This window comes from Pristiophorus japonicus, chromosome 20, assembly GCF_044704955.1.
Source record: "Pristiophorus japonicus isolate sPriJap1 chromosome 20, sPriJap1.hap1, whole genome shotgun sequence".
In the NCBI taxonomy this organism is placed as follows: Eukaryota; Metazoa; Chordata; class Chondrichthyes; family Pristiophoridae; genus Pristiophorus; species Pristiophorus japonicus.
Window position 1 is genome coordinate 93,833,820 of NC_091996.1, and position 23,298 is coordinate 93,857,117.

General features: G+C 51.0%; 1 protein-coding gene across 1 annotated transcript in view; it reads left to right on the plus strand.

Annotated features, from left to right (window-relative positions):
- Nucleotides 1-19,309, plus strand: part of acadvl (acyl-CoA dehydrogenase very long chain) — a 42,588-nt gene extending 23,279 nt beyond the window's left edge. The window contains exons 9-15 of the mRNA XM_070863175.1: nucleotides 107-208; nucleotides 1,249-1,346; nucleotides 2,661-2,733; nucleotides 6,851-6,923; nucleotides 8,861-8,933; nucleotides 14,602-14,677; nucleotides 16,772-19,309. Of these exons, the coding sequence (XP_070719276.1) occupies nucleotides 107-208; nucleotides 1,249-1,346; nucleotides 2,661-2,733; nucleotides 6,851-6,923; nucleotides 8,861-8,933; nucleotides 14,602-14,677; nucleotides 16,772-16,909 (633 nt within the window). The 3' untranslated portion in view covers nucleotides 16,910-19,309. The remainder of the gene's footprint in view (nucleotides 1-106; nucleotides 209-1,248; nucleotides 1,347-2,660; nucleotides 2,734-6,850; nucleotides 6,924-8,860; nucleotides 8,934-14,601; nucleotides 14,678-16,771) is intronic.
- Nucleotides 19,310-23,298: the final 3,989 nt, after the last annotated feature.

A 23,298-nucleotide genomic window follows, 5' to 3' on the forward strand; every position in this document is an offset into this window, starting at 1 on the left:
ATAGGGGGGGCGAGGGCCATGGAGGGATTTGAAGCCGAGGATGTTAATTTTAAAATGGAGGCGTTGCCATGATTAGCGATGGATTCTAACGTGGTTTATCTGTTAGGACGCCGGGGTCGAGCGGGTGATGAGGGATCTTCGGATCTTCCGCATCTTTGAGGGAACGAATGATATTCTTCGGCTTTTCGTTGCGCTCAATGGTATTCAGGTACGTGTTTCATTCTCTGGTTTCCGCATCTTGCAGCGGCGTTGGTCCGCGCGGGCTGGGGCTCCATGTGCATTACTCTGCCTCCGCTGCCCAGCCCATTCTTGCTCGGGTGAGCTACGGTGGTGCGTGTTTCTGTGCTGTTTGACCGTGTGGAGCGCCGTGGCCTCGCTCGATTGGTGCGGGGGTCCTGGGCGGGCCGGTGCTTTATTTGTGCCAAGGTCCCTGTAATCAACTACTATTCAGCCCCAGAGGAGAATTTATTTTACCTGGCGAGATATGGAACGCTCTGCCTGAAAGGGCGGTGGAAGCAGATTCAATAGTAACTTTCAAATGGGGAATTGGATAAATACTTGCACTGTCGGAGGGGCAGTACTGAGGGAGCGCCGCACTGTCGGAGGGGCAGTACTGAGGGAGCGCCGCACTGTCGGAGGGGCAGTACTGAGGGAGCGCCGCACTGTCGGAGGGGCAGTACTGAGGGAGCGCCGCACTGTCGGAGGGGCAGTACTGAGGGAGCGCCGCACTGTCGGAGGGGCAGTACTGAGGGAGCGCCGCACTGTCGGAGGGGCAGTACTGAGGGAGCGCCGCACTGTCGGAGGGGCAGTACTGAGGGAGCGCCGCACTGTCGGAGAGGCAGTGCTGAGGGAGTGCCGCACTGACGGAGATGCCATCTTTCAGATGAAACATTAAACCGAGGCCCCGTCTGCTCTCTCAGGTGGACGTAAAAGATCCCACGGCTACTATTTCAAAGAAGAGCAGGGGAGTTATCCCCGGTGTCCTGGGGCCAATATTTATACCTCAATCAACATCACAAACAGATTATCTGGTCATTACATTGCTGATGTGGGAGCTTGCTGTGCGTAAATTGGCCTCCGTTTTCCTACATTACAACGGTGACCACACTCCAGAAGTACTTCATTGGCTGTACGTCATCCGGTGGTCGTGAACGGCGTTATATAAATGCAAGTCTGTCTTGTTCTAAAGATGTTAGTATGAAGGTGACTCACAGAGTTGGATTAATAGCCTCTTTTTAATGCACGCAGACCGCTGGGAATCACCTGAAGGGACTGCAGAGAGCGCTGAAGAATCCCGTTGGGAATGCCACTCTGCTGATGAGTGAAATCGGCAAGCGGGCACGAAGGTTGGTGACTCCATCCCCCCCACCCCCCTGTCAGCATCACTGCCCGGTCCAAGCTCGGCACCAATTCGTCCTTTTGAACTTTCAACTCGAGTTGCCTTCAATGCATATGGGTTAAGGGTGGGAAAGAAATCGGCCAGGATCCCCATGCAGGATTGTTACTCAGTGCCCCTCCTCCTCCCCCAGCATGCTGGAAAGCACACACTGTTCGGCAAAGATGGATGTGGTTTGGCTCTGAGGTCCCCGGACCCTGCTGAGCGGGGCTGGAGTGTGACTGGTGTCTTCCGTGGCTCAGTGCTTCAGCAGAGGAGGAGGAGGGAAAGTTAGACAGACACGCACTGGGCAGTGCACCGGACGCAACTCAGATGTTAGCATTCTGGGGTGATCATCATCATCGGCAGTCCCTCGGAATCGAGGAAGACTTGCTTCCACTCTGAAAATGAGTTCTCAGGTGACTGTACAGTCTGATACGGGAATTACAGTCTCTGTCACAGGTGGGGCAGACAGTGGTTGGAGGAAAGGGTGGATGGGGAGCCTGGTTTGCCGCACGCTCCTTCCGCTGCCTGCGCTTGCTTTCTGCATGCCCTCGGCGACAAGACTCGAGGTGCTCAGCGCTCTCCCGGATGCTCTTTCTCCATGTGAGTGTGAGTCCTGCAGGATCTGCACAATTCTGTGTTCCTTCCTAAAGAGTAAAGAAGTTTTACTACAATTATATGGGGCCCTGGGGAGACCACAGCTGGAGTATTGTGCACAGTTTTGGTCTCCTTACCTAAGGAAGGATATGTTTGCATTAGAGAGAGTGCAACAAAGGTTCACCAGACTGATTCCTGGGATGGGGGGAATTGTGCTATTAGGAAAGATTGAGGAGACCGGGCCGATATTCTCTCGAGTTTAGATGAATGAGAGGTGATCTCATTGAGACATACAAAATTCTTGCAGGGTAGATGCAGGGAGGATGTTTCTCCCCCGGGCTGGGGAGTCTAGAACCAGGGGTCACAGTCTCAGGATAAGGGGTCGGCCATTTAGGACTGAGATGAGGAGTAATTTCTTCACTCAGAGGGTGGTGAATCTTTGGAATTCTCTGCCTCAGAGGGCTGTGGAGGCTCAGTTGTTGAGTATATTCAAGACAGAGATTAATCGATTTTTGGATATTAAGGGAATCGAGGGATATGGGGATCGGGCGGGAAAGTGTTGAGGTCGAAGATCAGCTGTGATGTCATTGAATGGCGGAGCAGGCTCGAGGGGCCGAATGGCCGACTCCTGCTCCTATTTCTTATGTTCTAAGCCGACCTGCCTTTGTGTCCGGTGTTGTTGCAGGAAGGCGGGTCTGAGTACAGGCATCACGCTGAGCAACGTCGTCCATCCAGAGTTGCAGCAGAGCGGGGAGCTGGTGAGTACGTTACCGCCTCTGTGACACTGAGTGCGGGAGGAGTGAGGCCGCGGGATGGGGGAGAGGGGGCGGGGGGAGGCCTCGCACACAGCTCACTCACACACACTGACCAACAGGGGGCCTCGATCTGGGAACAACACAAACTTTTATATCGGATCTTATCCTCAAGGGTTGGTAAGAGCAGTGTTAGACAGTACTGTTGTGTCACAGAGAGAAAAAACTTGCATTTCTATAGCGCCTTTCACAACCTCAGGAAGTCCCAAAGTGCTTCACAGCCAATGAAGTACTTTTCAAGTGTAGTCACTGATGCAATGTAGCCAATTTGCGCACAGCAAGCTCCCATAATAAGCAATGTGACTATGACCAGATTATCTGTTGTAGTTATGTTGGTTGGCGGATAAATATTGGCCCCAGGACACCGGGGAGAACTCCCCTGCTCTCGAAATAGTGCCATTGGATCTTTTGCAGCCACCTGAGAGGGCAGACGGGGTCTCGGTTTAACGCCTCATCCGAAAGACAGCACCTTGGACAGTGCGGCGCTCCCTCAGTACTGCCCCTCCGACAGTGCGGCCGGCGCTCCCTCAGTACTGCCCCTCCGACAGTGCGGCGCTCCCTCAGTACTGCCCCTCCGACAGTGCGGCGCTCCCTCAGTACTGCCCCTCCGACAGTGTAGCGCTCCCTCAGTACTGCCCCTCCGACAGTGCAGCACTCTTTCAGGACTCAAACCCACAACGTTCTGACTCAGACGAGAGTCCCACCCACAGCTAAATTGCTTTCTGAATTACTCTTGTGAAATGGTGGTTGCTTAAAAATTTAAATGTGGCTTTTTGCAGTGGAGAGGTGAGTTTAAATACATTCTGAAATGAGTAGCAAATTCTTAATATAACACACCAAAGTTTCCTCTTTAGAAGCAAAACTCTCCAGTGAAACAAAGCCTGGTGATAACTTTGTTGAACTCGTTCCACTGTTGACGATAATATAGGTCAGAGTTTATTGCTGCTAACTTCTGATACCGGCACATTACTTGATTCCGACCCTCTTGGCCCACCTTGAGCTAAATTCAGTAACTGACTCACCCTCAAAGTAACACAGTACGCCTTAGTTTAACTCATTGATGAGGTTACTGGGGTCTGGGAAGGGGACCGATCCGCCCATTGTCTGCAACCCAGTGGACTTTTCAAGAAACATAAAAAGTGCTATTTTAATCTGACTCAGCTGGTGTCTTCTTTACGGCAGATGGTGTGCGAGGAGCATCAAGGTCCCAAAGTGACTGATGGCCTGTTTCCTGACCTCGTCCCTCACTGGCCTGGCTCTCATTGTAAGGGTTTGCCCCCTTGTTCTGGACTCCCCCTGTTGGGCTCCTTTCTTGATCTTTTCCGTTCTGGTGCTTTAAACGTCAAATAACACTACAACTGAGTATAATGGCTGGATCAGGTAGTTATTGAAACTTTGTACTACACAAAAACCAGTCTGAAAGTTACTGAGACACACACTTCACAAAACTACTGCGTGCTCCCTGCTCTTGAGATGCACATGTTCTGTTTTCCAGTGTCTGCTCTTGAGACATACACTCCAATTCTAGTGCCTCTGCTAAAACCGTGTACGCTCACAACTCTTATACAAAATCAGGTCTTTGAACTCTGTGTCCCATGCATACTATCAATAAATATGTTACATCAAAAGTACCTACAAATGCTAACAAACTGACAATGGAAATTAAACTACCAATCACTCAACGTCCTGAAATTGGTTTATTGCCCCAAGCGACTCTTGCCGTGAATGTTATTACTGTAAACACACAGGTGACCAAATTGGCACATTTGAATATGGCTGAATAGTTCTCACGCCTTCTCGCGTCTCCTTTCCTGCGGCGACATTCTCTGCTTTGATCTAAACTTCAATTTACAATCCATGCTCATCAGAAAAGCTGCTTGAATTTCTAACCCAGTGCGTGACATCTCAGACTGCGCTGAAAGTGAGGTATTCTGGACTTTCGCTCCCACACACCTCCACCAGAGGGAATAGTTTCCCTCTCTCTACCCCGTCGACACCTTTAAACCCCTCGATTAGATCACCCCTTAATCTTCTACATTCGAGGGAATACAAGCCCAGTCTGTGCAACCTGCCCTCGTCATTTAACCCTTTCAGCACCGGGTATCAGTCTGGGGAATCTGCACCGCTCCCCCTCTGAGGCCAATATACCCTCCCTGAGGGGCGGGGCACAGGACTGGACGCAGTTACTCCAGCCAGGGGGATCTGGGGCCCTGATCTCATTGAATGACGGAACAGGCTCGAGGGGCTGAATGGCCTCCTCCTGTTCCTGTGTAACATTTAGTAGATGCATTGGTTGTCATCTTCCAAAATTCTATAGATTATGGAACAGTTCCTGCAGATTGGAGGGTGGCAAATGTAACCCCACTATTTAAAAAGGGAGGGAGAGAGAGAAAACGGGGAACTACAAACCGGTTTGCCTGACATCAGTAGTAGGGAAAATGCTAGAGTCTATTATAAAGGATATGATAACGGCACACTTAGATAATATCAACAGGATTAAACAAAATCAACATGGATTTGTGAAAGGAAAATCATGTTTGACAAACCTACTGGAGCTTTTTGAGGATGTAACTGATAGAATAGATAAGGGAGAACCAGTGGATGTAGTGTATTTGGATTTTCAGTAGGGCCTTTGATCAAGTCCCACATAAGAGGTTAGTGTGCAAAATTAAAGCACGTAGGATTGGGGGTAATGTATTAGCATGGATTGAAAATTGGTTAACTGACAGGAAACAAAGAGTAGGAATAAACGGGTCTTTTTTGGAGTGGCGGACAGTGACTAGTGGAGTACCACAGGGATCAGTGCTTGGGCCCCAGCTATCCACAGTATAAATAAATAATTTGGATGAAGGAACCAAATGTAATATTTCCAAGTTTGCTGACGACACAAAACTAGGTGGGATTGTGAGCTGTGAGGAGGATGCAAAGACGCTGCAAGGCGATTTAGATAGGTTGAGTGAGTGGGCAAACACATGGCAGATGCAGTATAACGTGGATAAATGTGAAGTTATCCATTTTGGTAGGAAAAACATAAGGACAAAGTATTATTTTAAATGGTGATGGCTTGGGAAGTGTCGAGGGACCTGGGTGTCCTTGTACACCAGTCATTGAAAGCAAACATGCAGTTGCAGCAAGCAGTTAGGAAGGCAAATGGAGTATAGTGTGCAGTTTTGGTCTCCTTACCTAAGGAAGGATATACTTGCCATAGAGGGAGTGCAGCGAAGGTTCACCAGACTGATTCTTGGGATGGCAGGACTGTCGTATGAGGAGAGATTGGGTCAACTAGGCCTGTATTCACTAGAGTTTAGAAAAATGAGAGGGGATCTCATTGAAACGTATAAAATTCTGACGGGGTTGGACAGACTGGATGTGGGGAGGATGTTTCCCTGGCTGGAAAGTCCAGAACAAGGGGTCACAGTCTCAGGAAACGGGGTAGGAAATTTAGGACCGAGATGAAGAGAAATGTTTTCACTCAGAGGGTGGTGAACCTGTGGAATTCTCTACCACAGAAGGCTGTGGAGGTCAAGTCACTGAATATAAAGAGGGAGATAGATTTCTAGAAACAAAAGACATCAAGGGGTATGGGGAAGAAGCGGGAATATGTTGTTGAGATAGAGGATCAGCCATGATCATATTGAATCGCGGTGCAGGCTCGAAGGGCCGAATGGCCTACTACTGCTCCTATTTTCTATGTTTCTAACAGGCTCGAGGGGCTGAATGGGCCTCCTCCTGTTCCTGTGTAACAGGCTCGAGGGGCTGAATGGGCCTCCTGTTCCTGTGTAACAGGCTCGAGGGGCTGAATGGGCCTCCTCCTGTTGCTGTGTAACAGGCTCGAGTGGCTGAATGGGCCTCCTCCTGTTCCTGTGTAACAGGCTCGAGGGGCTGAATGGGCCTCCTCCTGTTGCTGTGTAACAGGCTCGAGTGGCTGAATGGGCCTCCTCCTGTTCCTGTGTAACAGGCTCGAGGGGCTGAATGGCCTCCTCCTGTTCCGACGCGCTCTTGATTAACTTGAAATTACAAAAATGTGTCCTTTAGGGTGACCATGGCTGTGTTTGCTTTTCAGACGGTGAAAGCGATTGAAAAGTTTGGTGCATGCACAGAAGACCTGCTCCTGAAGTACGGGAAGGGAATTGTTGGTGAGTTAACGGAAAAGGTTGGATTGCAGGGCCATTCTGTGTGAATTTCAGAGTCAAAGACGGGTTAATCTTGTGGCTGGAGGTCCTTCCGTGAGGTTTCCTTTTTATCTTCGCTTCCGAGTCGTCAGCCCCTCAATGCAGGCCGTCACCGTAGTAACAAAAGGAAAGACAGACTTGCATTTATATAGCGCCACCGGACGTCCCAAAGCGCTTTACAGCCAATGAAGTACTTTTGGAGTATAGTCACTTGTATTGATTGGGAAACGCGGCAGCCAATTTGCACAGAGCAAGCTCCCACACACAGCAATGTGATAATGACCCAGATCATTTGTTTTTGTTACGTTGATTGAGGTATACCCGGGAGAACACCCCTGTTCTTCTTTGCAATAGTGCCGTGGGATCTTTGATGTCCACCTGAGAGAGCAGGCGGGGCCTCGGTTTGCCGTCTCCTCCGAATGACTGCCCCTGTGACAGTGCGGTGCTCTCTCAGTACTGCCCCTCCGACAGTGCGGCGCTCTCTCAGTACTGCCCCTCCGACAGTGCGGCGCTCTCTCAGTACTGCCCCTCCGACAGTGCGGCGCTCTCTCAGTACTGCCCCTCCGACAGTGCGGCGCTCTCTCAGTACTGCCCCTCCGACAGTGCGGCGCTCTCTCAGTACTGCCCCTCCGACAGTGCGGCGCTCTCTCAGTACTGCCCCTCCGACAGTGCGGCGCTCTCTCAGTACTGCCCCTCCGACAGTGCGGCGCTCTCTCAGTACTGCCCCTCCGACAGTGCGGCGCTCTCTCAGTACTGCCCCTCCGACAGTGCGGCGCTCTCTCAGTACTGCCCCTCCGACAGTGCGGCGCTCTCTCAGTACTGCCCCTCCGACAGTGCGGCGCTCTCTCAGTACTGCCCCTCCGACAGTGCGGCGCTCTCTCAGTACTGCCCCTCCGACAGTGCGGCGCTCTCTCAGTACTGCCCCTCCGACAGTGCGGCGCTCTCTCAGTACTGCCCCTCCGACAGTGCGGCGCTCTCTCAGTACTGCCCCTCCGACAGTGCGGCGCTCTCTCAGTACTGCCCCTCCGACAGTGCGGCGCTCTCTCAGTACTGCCCCTCCGACAGTGCGGCGCTCTCTCAGTACTGCCCCTCCGACAGTGCGGCGCTCTCTCAGTACTGCCCCTCCGACAGTGCGGCGCTCTCTCAGTACTGCCCCTCCGACAGTGCGGCGCTCTCTCAGTACTGCCCCTCCGACAGTGCGGCGCTCTCTCAGTACTGCCCCTCCGACAGTGCGGCGCTCTCTCAGTACTGCCCCTCCGACAGTGCGGCGCTCTCTCAGTACTGCCCCTCCGACAGTGCGGCGCTCTCTCAGTACTGCCCCTCCGACAGTGCGGCGCTCTCTCAGTACTGCCCCTCCGACAGTGCGGCGCTCTCTCAGTACTGCCCCTCCGACAGTGCGGCGCTCTCTCAGTACTGCCCCTCCGACAGTGCGGCGCTCTCTCAGTACTGCCCCTCCGACAGTGCGGCGCTCTCTCAGTACTGCCCCTCCGACAGTGCGGCGCTCTCTCAGTACTGCCCCTCCGACAGTGCGGCGCTCTCTCAGTACTGCCCCTCCGACAGTGCGGCGCTCTCTCAGTACTGCCCCTCCGACAGTGCGGCGCTCTCTCAGTACTGCCCCTCCGACAGTGCGGCGCTCTCTCAGTACTGCCCCTCCGACAGTGCGGCGCTCCCTCAGTACTGCCCCTCCGACAGTGCGACGCTCCCTCAGTACTGCACTGGGAGTGACAGCCTGGATTATGTGCTCAAGTCTCGAGTGGGACTCGAACCCACGACCTTCTGGTTCAGCAGCAGAAATTCACCAACTGATCAAGGTTGGCACCACCTTCTCCAGAGGCAAGGGTTGATGCACTTCCAGGAACCTCACAGCTCCTAACACCCTGTTGCTTTGTGTGTTTTTGCAGATGAACAGTTCCTGCTGAAGAGGGTGGCAGACAGTGCCATTGATCTGTATGCCATGGTGGTTGTTCTATCACGGTAAGGATTCGGCAATGGGAGCCATTCCTTTTGCAAGTTTTACCTACTCTTTGAAGGTGTCGTCTTATATAGGGGTACAGCTTCACATACCATCTCCAACTTCGGCGCAAGAAAATCTAAGCTGACACTGCAGTGCAGTACCTGCTGGAGTGCCGCACTGTCGGAGGGGCAGTACCTGCTGGAGTGCCGCACTGTCGGAGGGGCAGTACTGCTGGAGTGCCGCACTGTCGGAGGGGCAGTACTGCTGGAGTGCCGCACTGTCGGAGGGGCAGTATTGAGGGAGCGCCGCACTGTCGGAGGGGCAGTGCTGAGAGAGCGCTGCACTGTCAGGGGCAGTGCTGAGGGAGCGCTGCACTGTCGGAGGAGCAGTACTGAGAGAATGCTTTAGTCGGAGGGGCAGTGCTGAGGGAGTGCCGCACTATTGGAGGAGCAGTACTGAGGGAGCGCCGCACTGTCGGTAGGACAGTACTGAGGGAGCGCCGCACAGTCGCATGGGCAGTACTGAGGGAGCGCCGCACTGTCGGAGGAGCAGTACTGAGAGAATGCTTTAGTCGGAGGGGCAGTGCTGAGGGAGTGCCGCACTATTGGAGGAGCAGTACTGAGGGAGCGCCGCACTGTCGGTAGGACAGTACTGAGGGAGCGCCGCACAGTCGCATGGGCAGTACTGAGGGAGCGCCGCACTGTCGGAGGTGAAGTACTGAGGGAGCGCCGCACTGTCGGTAGGACAGTACTGAGGGAGCGCCGCACAGTCGCATGGGCAGTACTGAGGGAGCGCCGCACTATTGGAGGAGCAGTACTGAGGGAGCGCCGCACTGTCGGTAGGACAGTACTGAGGGAGCGCCGCACAGTCGCATGGGCAGTACTGAGGGAGCGCCGCACTGTCGGAGGTGCAGTACTGAGGGAGCGCCGCACTGTCGGAGGTGCAGTACTGAGGGAGCGCCGCACTGTCGGAGGTGCAGTACTGAGGGAGCGCCGCACTGTCGGAGGGGCAGTACTGAGGGAGCGCCACACTGTCGAAGGGGCAGTACTGAGGGAGCTCCGCACTGTCGGTGGGCAGTACTGAGGGAGCGCCGCACTGTCGGAGGGGGCAGTACTGAGGGAGTTCCGCACTGTCGGTGGGCAGTACTGAGAGAGCGCCGCACTGTCGGTTAAACCAAGGCCCCATCTGCCCTCTCAGGTGGACAGAAAAGATCTCATCGCCACCATTTTGGAGAGCAGGGGAGTTCTCCCCGGTGTCCTGTGGCCAATATTTATCCCTCAACCAACATCACTAAAATCCAGATTATCTGGGGCATTGCTGTGTGTGGGAGCTTGCTGTGCGAAAATTGGCCGCCACATTTCCTACATTACAACAGTGACCACACTTCAGAAGTACTTCATTGGCTGTGAAGCATTTTGGGACATCCGGTGGTCGTGAAAGGTGCTATCTAAATGCAAGTCCTTTCTATCTTTATGCTGGAATCGCTCCGACGGTGGGATTAAACCGGTTTGCAGTGTGAACACACCCTCATTGTGAATGGGCCTTTATTTCCTTTCCATCCACCTCCTCCACACCACAGTGTTCCCTCCACAGCTCTGCCTCCCACGCAGCACTAGTCTATCTGCGGCTCGCGGCCTGCTGAATGGAATCTTTTTTTGAAGACAATGCAGCGTAGATCAACTTCACAAAACCGCTCACCCCTTGTCGAGCTGCTTTCTCCACTGAATGTTTCCATCAGTTGTGTCTGAACTGTTTCTATGGTTTAAACATTCAGGCTTGGTCTATAAGTGGCAGGTTACCTTCGCGCCACACAAGTGCCAGGCAATGACTATCTCCAACAAGCGAGAGTCTAACCACCGCCACTTGACATTCCATGGCATTACCATCGCCCAATCCCCCACCACGGGGATTCTGGGGATCACTATTGACCAGAAACTTAATTGGGCCAGCCACAGAAATACTGTGTCTACAAGAGCAGGTCAGAGGCTGGGTATTCTGCGGCGAGTGTCTCACCTCCTGACTCCCCAAAGCCTTTCCGCCATCTACAAGGCACAAGTCAGGAGTGTGATGGAACACACTCCACTTGCCTGGATGAGTGCAGCTCCAACAACACTCGAGAAGCTCGACGCCATCCAGGACAAAGCAGCCTGCTTGATCGACACGCTACCCACCACCTTCAACATTCACTCCCTCCACCACCGGCGCACTGTGGCTGCAGTGTGTACCATCTACAAGATGCACTGCAACAACTCGCCAAGGCTTCTTCGGCAGCACCTCCCAAACCCACAACCTCTACCACCTAGAAGGACAAGGGCAGCAGGCGCATGGGAACACCACCACCTCCACGTTCCCCTCCCAGTCACACACCATCCTAACTTGGAAATATATCGGCCGTTCCTTCATTGTCGCTGGCTCACAATCCTGGAACTCCCTCCCTAACAGCACTGTGGGAGCACCTTCACCACACGGACTGCAGCGGTTCAAGAAGGCGCCTCACCATCACCTTCTCGAGGGGCAATTAGGGATGGGCAATAAATGCCGGCCTTGCCAGCGACGCCCACATCCCAGGAATGAATTTTTTTTTAAATAACCTTTAACATCTGGCCACATTATGATGTGAAAGCCTCGGAGAGGAGATTGACCAGAATGGTCCCAGGGGTGAGGGACGACAGTGAGGTGGAGAGACTGGAGAAGCTGGGGTTGTTCTTCTTGGAGCAGAGAAGGTTAAGGGGAGATTTAATCGAGGTGTTCGGAATCACGAGGGGTTTTGATGGAGTAAATAAGGAGAGACTGTTCCCGGGGCAGGAGGGTTGGTAACCAGAGAGACACAGATTGACGATAATCGGCGATGGAACCAGAGGGGGAGATGGGGAGAATGTTTTTATGCAGCGAGTTGTTGTGATCGGGAACGCGCTGCCTGAAAGGGCGGTGGGAGCAGATTCAATAGTAACTTTCAAACTGGGAATTGGATAAATACTTGACGGGGAAACATTCACAGGGCTGTGGGGAAAGAGCAGGGGGAGTGGGACTGATGGGATCGCTCGCTCACAGAGCCGGCACAGGCTCGATGGGCCCAATGGCCTCCTCCTGTGCGGTGTGATTCTATTATCACAACGTTGAGTGTAAAGTGATCACGTTCCCGTCGCCACTTTCACAGCCTCGAGATTCATCCTGGGAGGGTGGAGTACAGTGGGGCAGCGCTGTGTACATTGGGAGAGTGTGGAAGGGCAAGGATCGGCTTAACTGGGAGAATTGCTCAGAGAACAGCCGGTTAGTGGGGTGGTTACCGAGGGAATGGGTTAGTCGGTTGGCCAAGTTGTGCAAGGACACGGGTAGAATCCACGACAGGACTGTCTGTGCAGGTCTGTGGAGAGAGCAGGTTCTCTCTTTCTGGTTCCATGGTTTATGGCCCAGCAGCAAACTGAGGCATCAAAATAATATCAAAGCTGAGTTGAAGTCAGCGGTGTACATGTTGCTGTTATCACATCCTGCCTGCGATATCTCGGCACAAAATGGTGAAGCTGTCAAACCAGAAGTCGTGTTAGTGCCAGATCCTGAGGAAGTTGCACTGATGACAATCACTGCGCCCGGCCTGAGAGACGTGGATACCCGGGGTCTGCTCGCGGACTCCCGTCAGAAAACCTTGGCTTTATATAAAGAGGGAAGGTGCTGGATATACACGCCTGATCGGTCAGCAGCTGAACAGAGAGTAAACTGGTTAATGTTAAATTTTTGGCAGAATTCTGAGCTACCGGATTAGTTAAACTGCGTTCAGCTCTGGGCACCACAACTTAGGGAGGATATATCGGCCTCGGAGAGGGTGCAGCGCAGATTCCCCAGACTGATATCCGAGCTAAAAGAGTTAAATGATGAGGACAGATTGCACAGACTCGGCTTGTGATTTAAGATTAAGGGGTGATCTAATCAAGGTGTTCAAGATGATTAGAGTCTGATGATTAAAATTCTCATCCTTGTTTACAAATCTCTCCATGGCCCTCGCCCTTCCCTATCTCTGTCATCTCCCCCAGCCCCACAACCTCCCCAGATATATCTGCGCTCCTCTAATTCTGCCATCTTGAGCATCCCTGATTATAATCGCTCAGCCTTTTGTTGCCTGGGCCCCAAGCTCTGGAACTCCCTGCCTAAACCACTCTACCTCTCTTTCCTTCTTCAAGACGCTCCTTAAAACCAACCTCATTGACCAAGCTTTTTGTCACCTGCCGTAATTTCTTCTTGTGTGGCTTGGTGTTTTTTGTCTAATAACACTGCTATGAAGTGCCTTGGGACTTTTTACTAAGTTAAAGGCGCGATATAAATACAAGTTGTTGTTAAACGAGTTAACAAGGTAGATAAAGAGAAACTATTCCTCTGGTGGGGAGAGTCCAGAACAAGGGGGCAGAACCTTAAAATTAGGTTCAGGGGTCATGTCAGGGCAGTGAGAATCTGGAACTCTCTCCCCCAAAAAGCTGCTGAGCTGGGGGTCAATTGGAGCTTTCAACACTGAGATTGATCGATTTTTGTTGGGTAAGGGTATTGAGGGTTACGGAATGAAGGCGGGTAGATGGAATCATGGTACAGACCAGCCCTGATCTCATTGAATGACGGAACAGGCTCGAGGGGCTGAATGGGCCTCCTCCTGTTCCAATGTAACAGGTTCGAGGGGCTGAATGGCCTCCTCGTGTTCCTGTATAACAGGCTCAAGGGGCTGAATGGGTCTCCTCCTGTTCCTGTATAACAGGCCCATGGGGCTGAATGGCTTCCTGTTCCTGTGTAACAGGCTCGAGGGACTGAATGGGCTCCTCCTATTCCTGTCATCTTCTGTCATATGGTAGTAGCAAATCAAACGCCAATATCTAAGTCAGATATCCAGGCCAAAGTTTCTGGTGTAACAGCGTGGATATCTTGTAGGCTGCCTGCGAATTCCCTCTGAGGGCAGTGCTCGATGTGCTCCAGGGTCTGATTAGGAGCTCCGCAGTCGCATGATGGGGTGGCTTTAATCTTCCACCTATGGAGAAGGTGGCAACATCGACCGTGACCGGTTCTGAGGCGGTGGATGGTTGTCCTCTGTTTGTGGGGAAGATTTGATCCTTCAGGTTGTACTGTGGGCTCCTCTGTAAGGAATCCATTCCGTATGTCGCAGTTCTTCCAAGTATTTCGCCATCGGTCATCGAGGCTGAGGGGAGATCGCTGAAGGGCTTTGGCGACAGTCCAGAATGGCCGTCTAGATTTGAGACGAATTGGTGGTAGTTTGTTTAAGTCGGCCTGGATCGGTATGTCTTGGCTGGTGTAGCGGTTGTATTCTCTGGAGACGGCATATTTGCGGCGTGGGTGTGATGGTGCGATATTTGCACGGGCAGCCAAGGTGTTGGTGTTGATCAAAGCGTACCGGGGATAATTCTCAGATAGAATTCAGCTGAACATCCACGGATTTGACATGCGGACTGGATAGCCATGCGGGAGAGCAGTACTCCACTGTAGAGTACACCAGGGAGTGCTGCCGTACGGAGGGTTGGAGCGTCTGCTCCCCATGTGGATCCTGTTCCTGTGAAGAATGTCCAGCTAACATACTAACCGGCCTTTTCTCTATCCAGCTTTGTGTATGTTTATATTTCAGTATTTTGCAGATTCTCTCCAGCTCGGTTGTGCGACACATTGGTCTAAAACTGTTGTCCATTTGGTGACCTACAGGGCTTCCCGTTCCCTGAGCCAGGGGCATGCGACCGCTCAACATGAGAAGCTACTGAGTGAAACCTGGTGCATTGAGGTTGGTGTTTTCACTGTCCGTCCACAAACTTCTCGCACTTCTCCATCCGCTGCTGAAACCCTCACCCCTGCCTATGTCACCTCCACACTCCACTATTCCAGCGCTCTCCTGGCCAGCCCTCCCATCTTCTATTCTCCAAAACTCGGCTGCCCTGTGCCCTAACTCGCACCCAGTCCTGCTCACCCTGTGCTTGCTGACCTACATCGCCGCCTGGTCCCGCAACGCCTCGATTTCAAAATCATCCCTATCTCTGTAACCTTCTCCAGCCCCCACACCCCTCCCTATCTCTGTGAACCCCTCCAGCCCCTACACCCCTCCCTATCTCTGTAGCCCCCTCCAGCCCCTAACTATCTCTGTAACCTCCTCCAGCCCTTACACCCCTCCCTATCTCTGTAAGCTCCTCCAGCCCCTACACCCCTCCCCATCTCTGTAAACTCCTCCAGCCCTACACCCCTCCCTATCTCTGTAACCTCCTCCGGCCCTTACACCCTTCCCTATCTCCCTCCAGCCCCTACACCCCTTGCTATCTGTTACCTCCTCCAGCCCAACATCCCTCCCCATCTCTGTAACCACCTCCAGCCCCTACACCCCTCCCTATCTCTGTAGCCCCATAACCCCCCACCCCCCAGAAATCTCTGCGCTCCTCCAATTCTGCCCTCTCACCCATCCCCCGATTTCCAGCGCTCCACCATTGGCGGCCGTGCCTTCAGCTGCCTGTGCCCCAAACTCTGGAACTTCCTCCCTAAACTTCTCCGCCTCTCTCTCCTTTATAACCGACCTCTTTGTCCCAGATTTTGGTCACCTGTCCTAATATCTCCTTATGTGGCCCGGTGTCAGATTGTGTTTGATAATGGCTCCTGTGAAGCGGCTTGGGACGTTTTATTGCGTTAAAGGCGCTATATAAATGCAAGTTGTTGTTTAATGTTTGCACCCCAGCACTGCCCCACCCCCTCCATTTTATTTCAGTCATTCCGAGGAAGGGGCTTTTGCAGCTCTTAAGTGTGGCAGCAACCCTGACCAGTGTTTATCTTTAAGAGCGGGATATTTTACACCAGGGAGCCGTTGCAACAGAAACCATAGCGTTTTTTTCCAGATAGAATCACAGAACGACACAGCGCAAGAAGAGACCATTGGGCCCTGTGAGTGAGAGATCCAATCAGTCCCACTCTCCCTGCTGTTTCCCCGTCAAGTATTTATCCAATTCCCGGTTTGAAAGTTACTATTGAATCTGCTCCCACCGCCCTTTCAGGCAGCACGTTCCTGATCACAACAACTCGCTGCGTAAAAACATTCTCCCCATCTCCCCCTCTGGTTCCATCGCCGATTATCGTCTATCTGTGTCCTCTGGTTACTGACCACAGTTGTACTTTAATGTGTATTTTGAATATTATAATCACAATATTTGAACTTACTTGTTGTAGGAACACAAAAGGCGAGGCATTGTCTGGAGATTTGGGCCGGGCTTCAAGCCTGTGTTTTCTCCGCTGTGATCTAATTGAGTGATGGAACAGGCTCAAGGGGCTGAATGGGCCTCCTCCTGTTCCTTTGTAATAGGCTCGAGGGGCTGAATGGGCCTCCTCGTGTTCCTGCGTAACAGGCTCGAGGGGCTTAATGGGCCTCTTCCTGTTCCTGTGTAACAGGCTCGAGAGGCTGAATGGGCCGCCTCCTGTTCCTGTGTAACAAGCTCGAGGGACTGAATGGCATCCTCCTGTTCCTGTGTAACAGGCTCGAGGGGCTGAATGGCATCCTCCTGTTCCTGTGCAATAGGCTCGAGGAGCTGAATGGCATCTTCCTGTTACAACAGCTTTTTGGGGGAGAGAGTTCCAGATTCCCACTGCCCTTTGTGTGAAGAAGTGCTTCCTGACATCACCCCTGAACGGCCTGGCTCTAATTTTAAGGTTACACCCACCAAAGTAAATAGTTTCTCTCGATCTACCCCATTATTACCTTGAATCATCTTAAACTCCTTGATTAGATCACCCCTTAATCTTCTACACTCGAGGGAATACAGTGTGGGGCTGTTGTACTCTGTGCAGAATGGGATTGAACCAGGTGGCTGTATTGTTGACGAGGATTTATATGTTGTATTTTCAGGCTTACGCTCGTATCATGGACAGTCTGAACGCCCTCAGCTCCTCCTCTGCCAAGCTGGCCTTCAAGAACATGCGGGCCATCTCTGCGGCAGTGGTCAGCAACGGTGGCACTGTGACCCCTCACCCCTTGGGGTTCTGAGAAACCGCCCTGCCTTGCCGGACTACAGTTGACAGCGGCGGGCGCAGTTACCCAAACCTTGCCGCCTGGCCCATCGTTCATCGGGAGCTTGAATCACAGAGCTGGGCCCCCCGCCCAGACTCAGTGTCAATCGCCAGCGCCCTGATTGGGCCTGTTGCAGTTTTGATTCCTGCAAAGAGTTAATTAACGCCATCCAACTTGAATCAAGATAATTCATGCACTTGTCGACACCGGTGCTATAATATCACGTCTGTCGCTTAACAGTGAGGTGGGGTAATGGTGGGTACACTGCCCCGGGAGTGTTTGATGGGACAGTGTAGAGGGAGCTTTACTCTGTATCTAATCCCGTGCTGTACCTGCCCTGGGAATATTTGATGGGGACAGTGTAGAGGGAGCTTTACTCTGTATCTAACCCCATGCTGTACCGGCCCTGGGAGTGTTTGATGGGACAGTGTAGAGGGAGGTTTACTCTGTATCTAATCCCGTGCTGTACCTGCCCTGGGAGTATTTGATGGGGACAGTATAGAGGGAGCTTTATTCTGTATCTAGCCCATGCTGTACCTGCCCTGGGAGTCTTTGATGGGACAGTGTAGGGAGAGCTTTACGCTATATCTAACCCTGTGCTGTACCTGTCCTGGGAGTGTTTGATGGTGGTGCCAGAAATGAGTAAATGTCCCTCGCAACAATTGACACTAAGAAATGATCAATGAGTTTCTGTTGGAGCTGCGAAGGTTCCTGTCCTGTGTGTTGTTTGACCTGCTGCTCTCCTGTAACGCTTTAATTGGAGCTGGGACCCGCAGGAAGTGTGACCGCTATCTAATGCTTCCATCTCAATGCAGAGTCCCCACAGAGGCTCGCAGCCAGTGCCGGAATTCGGCAGTGTTTAATCTAAATTGACCAAATGACCCGAACATTCTGCAGCTTCTCAGCGCAGTGGTGCACCTTTAGTATTTGCTAGTTTTCAACCCATAAACAGATGACACGTGAGCTGGAAATTTGTCATGGCAGCAAGTCGAAGGTTTGAAATTGGCGAATGGTTCCTAACACTTCCCGCTTTGCAAGTCTGCCTGCAGTGCCTGTGTGATTTGAGGGGGAGACTGAGGGATGAACGTTAGCCCCAGTCCCCCGAAAGTGCCTGGTCGATTCCACCTCCTCCTCGGTTTCCCTTGCAGTGTTTCTGACAGTCGCTCGCACCGCCCCGTGAGCCTCATTCTCCCCGAGGGGGGCTCCTCACCAGCAGTCCCAGCCTCAGGGCGGGGGGGAGGGGCCAGTAACGTCCTCCCAGTGCTCCGACCGTGCACGGTGGGGGGAGGGGCTGGTCCTCTCCGGGGAGCGCACCTCCAACCCTGAAGGAGATTGTCAATGCCCCCACCCCGCCAAAAGCCCCTGATCAGAACCATTGCTGGAGGAAGGTTAAATCCGGCAAGTCCCCAATCATGTCCGCCCCTGTTCGTCACATACTTCTCGTACCCTTGCGACAGAGCGCTGGAACCCCAGTGTTTTATAAAATCACAAGTGCACTATCAACTCTTAAGCCATACTTTCACACAGCATAAAGAATGTGTTTCACTTTGAGGGTGCATCCTATATACAGGGGTGGCCAATACGCCAGTCCGTGTGGCCCTTTGTGAGGGGTGGCGGGGAGAGGGAGGGTTTTGAGTCTCCCGGCCCCCCTCCCCACACTGTTACAGGTAACTCGTTGGACCAAGCAGCAGAATATCGCTGTCATCAGACGTATTCTCCCCGACATCACCCCACTCCTCACGCACACCGACCCTTTGCAGGGCTGTGGGGAAAGGGCAGGGGGGCGTGGGACTGATTGGATTGCTCCCACAGAGCCGGCACAGATACGGCAGGCGCAATGGCCTCCTCCTGTGCCGTGTGGTGCTATGACCGCGGAGTGCTGGGCCGCATTCACACCACGACGGTGACCTCTGGGTAAAGCAGTCACCGGCACTGAGCCCTTGTGGTCAGATACCTGGAGCTGGGGCCTCCCGACAGGGAGGGAGTCTAAATTCACTTTGCTCTGCAGTGAGGCCGGCTCCATATTTACACTACACCTTCCCGTCAGCCTGAGGTGATGCTGCCATTACTGTGCGTCCACACTGAGCTCCTGCACTGAGCTGCACTGTGTGTCTGTGTGTGTGAGTGAGCTGCACTGTGTGTCTGTGTGTGTGTGTGAGCTGCACTGTGTGTCTGTGTGTGTGTGTGAGCTGCACTGTGTGTGTGTGAGCTGCACTGTGTGTGAGGGGATGCCGGGGAAACCGCAGAAACCTCACCACTCCCCGCGCTCTCTCCCTCAGTACTGTGTGCCTGTTATTTCCTTGCATTCGATATTAATTTTGGACTCATGATTTTTTTTCCAAGAAAATGGCTGAAATAAAACTGCTTTCTCTCCAAGCCTTGTACGCCTGTGTACTGTTCAGAATTCACTTTCTTTCATGATAGTTCAGAACATAAGAAATAGGAGCAGGAGTCGGCCATTCGGCCCCGCTCTGCCATTCAGTCAGATCATGGCTGATCTTCGACCTCAACTCCACTTTCCCTCTCGATCCCCATATCCCTTGATTCCCTTAGTATCCAAAAATCTATTGATCTCAGCCTTGAATATACTCTGACTGAGCCTCCACAGCCCTCTGGGGCACAGAATTCCAAAGATTCACCTCATCTCAGTCCTAAATGGCCGACTCCTTATGCTGAGACTATGACCCCTGGTTCTAGACTCCCCAGCCCAGGGGGAAACATCCTCCCTGCATCTACCCTGGTGAGCCCTCGGAGAGTTTTACACGTTTCAATGAGATCACCTCGCATTATCACATTGCTGTTTGTCGGAGCTTGCTGTGCGAAAATTGGCTACCGCGTTTCCCACATTACAACAGTGACTACACTCCAAAAGTACTTCATTGGCTTTAAAGTGCTTTGGGACGCCTGGTGGTCGTGAAAGATGCTATATAAATGCACATCTTTCTTGCTGTAATGTCTAAGCTTGTAATGTTTGTAGCTCCACACTCTGGATGTGGACATATTGTGCACTGCAAGTGCAGGGTTAATAATAAACAGAACCGGGCAGATTTCCGGAGGCTTCCAAGAGAGCTGCCTGCCATGTTAGGAGCTGTGTGTGCTTGTGCTCTGTGAATATAACACATTTGGTGATTGAAATGGGATTTTTTTCGGATGATTTAAAGCTTAAATTTTGTTGGTGAAAGATTCAGCCAGGAAACAGAGAGACTTTGGAAGTTTCTGTCTTTGGAAAAAGCTACAAAATCCGAGGTAAAATACAGCACATGGTGTGAACAGCTAGAGATTAAAATGGCAGGTGTAATCGGACATTTGGGGGAATATAGACACGACCGGGAATGTTTTAAAGTGTATGTGGATCGGCTAGAAATGTATTTCATTGCAAATAACAATCGAAGTTCCAGACAATGCAGTCTAGAACTGGGCTGTGATGGAACATAAGAAAGCGATCATCTTATCGGAGGCAGGTCCGACATTATATGACACTGTTGTAAATCTGCTTGTGCCTGACGAGCCAAAGGACATAACGCTTAAAAAGATTTTAACGGAGCTGGAGCAGCACTTTAACCCCAAACCGTTAGAAATTGCTGAAAGCTATCGTTTCAGGATTCGGAATCAAAAGGCTGATGAAAGTATCAGTGATTACATCATAGCATTAAAAAAGCTATTGATGCACTGTAATTTTGGAAACTTTCAAAACCGAGCATTACGGGATAGTTTTGTTTGTGGGGTGAGAAATGATGCGATCAGAAGGAAGTTATTGACGACGGATGACTTGACTTTTGAGATTGCTTGTCTTGTCAGACAGCGAGGACGATGGGCATGGCTGAACAATATTCCCGAGAATTAAATAATGATTATGGTAGTTAGTCAACCAAGCTAAATCACCTGCAGGTTCAAAGTAAAATACTGTAGGAGCCCAAAGTCTCAGAAACTGGAAATTCTAACAGAGCGTCGAAGTTGTGCTATAGGTGCCTGGGACAACACATTGCTTAAAGTTGTCCATACGCGAAGGCAGAGTGTTTCTTCTGCAGGAAGACTGGGCATCTTGCGAAGGCATGCCGACTGAAGGGTAAACCAGCTTCCAAAGCTATGAGTCCAGCGTTCAAAGCTATGAGTAGAAATCCCAAGAGACTACATAGCATGGAAGAACAACAACAGGACGAGGAGATGTTAGAGTTACACGTCATCAGGTTAACGGACAGCGATTCGGAAAGTATCAAATTCACATGGATGTTGCGGGATTCAAGATACCAATGGAAATTGACATGGGTGCATCCGTGAGTGTAGTACCGGAGTCACTGTACCTCGACAAATTGCGTGATTTCCAACTGTAGAAATCCAAAATAGAGCTGCGAGGCTACCCGGGAGAGAAAATTCCTGTGATAGGCCGTATCACCATACCGGTGAAATATAAAGATCAATTTCAGAACTTGCCTCTAATAGTAGTGAAAGGAGACAAGTCTGCCTTACTAGGAAGAAATTGGTTGAACTCACTGAAGCTGGATTGGAGTAAGATTTTCTGTGTGGAAGTGAGATTTTCATCAACGGATGAGGTTATCAAGATGTATCCGAAGGTGTTCTGTGAAACAGGCAGTCCGATCCAAGGCTTCAAGGCGAGTATCAGGGTACAGAAGGACGCTAGATCGGTTTACTACAAGCCACGTTCCGTACCATATGCATTCAAGGAGAAAGTTGAGCAAGAACTCAAAAGACGAGACTGAGAACATTATTTGTAAGATAGATCGATGTAATTGGGCTACACCCATTGTTGTTGTACATAAGTCCGATGGTACGGTAAGATTGTGTGGTGATTATAAAGTTACCGTAAACCAGGTTCTAGAGGGTAATGTCCCCAATACATTGCCGAATATAGAAGATTTGTTCACAACACTGACAGGTGGTCAGATCTTCTCAAAACTGGATCTTACGAATGCCTACTTACAGCTTGAACTAGATGAGAAGTCCAAGTCATGTTTGACTATAAATACTCATCTAGGCCTATATCAATTTAATAGGCTACCGTTTGGAGTGTCTCCCACCCCTGCCATATTCCAAAGGGTGATGAACCAGATTTTGAAAGGTATTGAAGGGGTAGTATGTTATTTGGATGACATACTAATTTCAGCACCAAATAGGCAAATTCATAATAACATATTGAATGAAGTCCTCAAACAACTAGAGAAGCACAGACTACGAGTGTCTGCTCGTAAGTGTGAGTTATTTAAAAACTCAGAGTATTTAGGGTACAGAGTAGACAAAGATGGTTTACATCCAACCATGGAAAAATTGGATGCGATCAGAAATGCACCCACTCCCAGGAATGTCACTGAACTTCGTTCATTCTTGGGTCTTTTGAACTATTATGGGAAGTTCCCACCCAATTTGGCTACAGTATCACATCCACTGAATGAACTTTTGAAAAAACAGGTCCATTGGAAGTGGTCAAAAGAATGCGATACAGCATTCAAGGAGTGTAAAAGCAAATTGGTAGAGAGCACCATGTTAGTTCACTATGACATATCTAAGGAGATTTAAGCTAGCATGTGATGCCTCTTCATATGGAGTTGGGGCAGTAATCGCTCATGTATTAAGTAGTGGGGAGGAGAGACCAATTGCTTTTGTTTCATGCACTCTCAGTGCCAGTGAGAGTAATTATGTGCAAATTGAAAGGTAAGCTTTGGCATAAATTGTGGGGGTCAAGAAGTTTCATAAATACTTGTATGGTCGCAAGTTTACCATCGTTACGGACCATAAGCCCCTAACAGATATCCTCCATCCAAAGTCCCCAGTTCCAACATTAGCTGCAGCCTGAATGCAGAGATGGGCGTTGATTTTGTCAGCATATACATATGATATTGAATACAGGCGATCAACTGATCACAGTAATGCTGATGCAATGTCTAGATTGCCTTCTCCATCACAAGTTACACCCGATAGGGAAGAAGTGTTTTATTTTTCATACATTGATGAACTGCCAGTCACAGCTGAAGAGATTGGTAGAGCAACCAAACGTGACCCAGTGATGTCAAAGATGTGTGAGCATATTGCAAATGGATGGCCAAACCAGATAACAGACAAAGATGTGTACACATCCATTCTTCATTTGTAGGAATGAATTATCAGTCGATAAAGATTGTATCATGTGGGGTGCAAGAGTGGTTATACCAAATAAATTCAGGTCCAAATTATTAGGAGACCTCCATGACCAGCACCTGGGAATGTGCTTGACCAAGAGTTTTGCACGCAGTTATTTATGGTGGCCAGATCTTGATAAAGATATAGAGTACATCGTGAGTCAGTGTACGACATGTCAATCGGTCGGTAAGCAAGCAACCACCACCCATACCATTACAGCCATGGAAATGTCC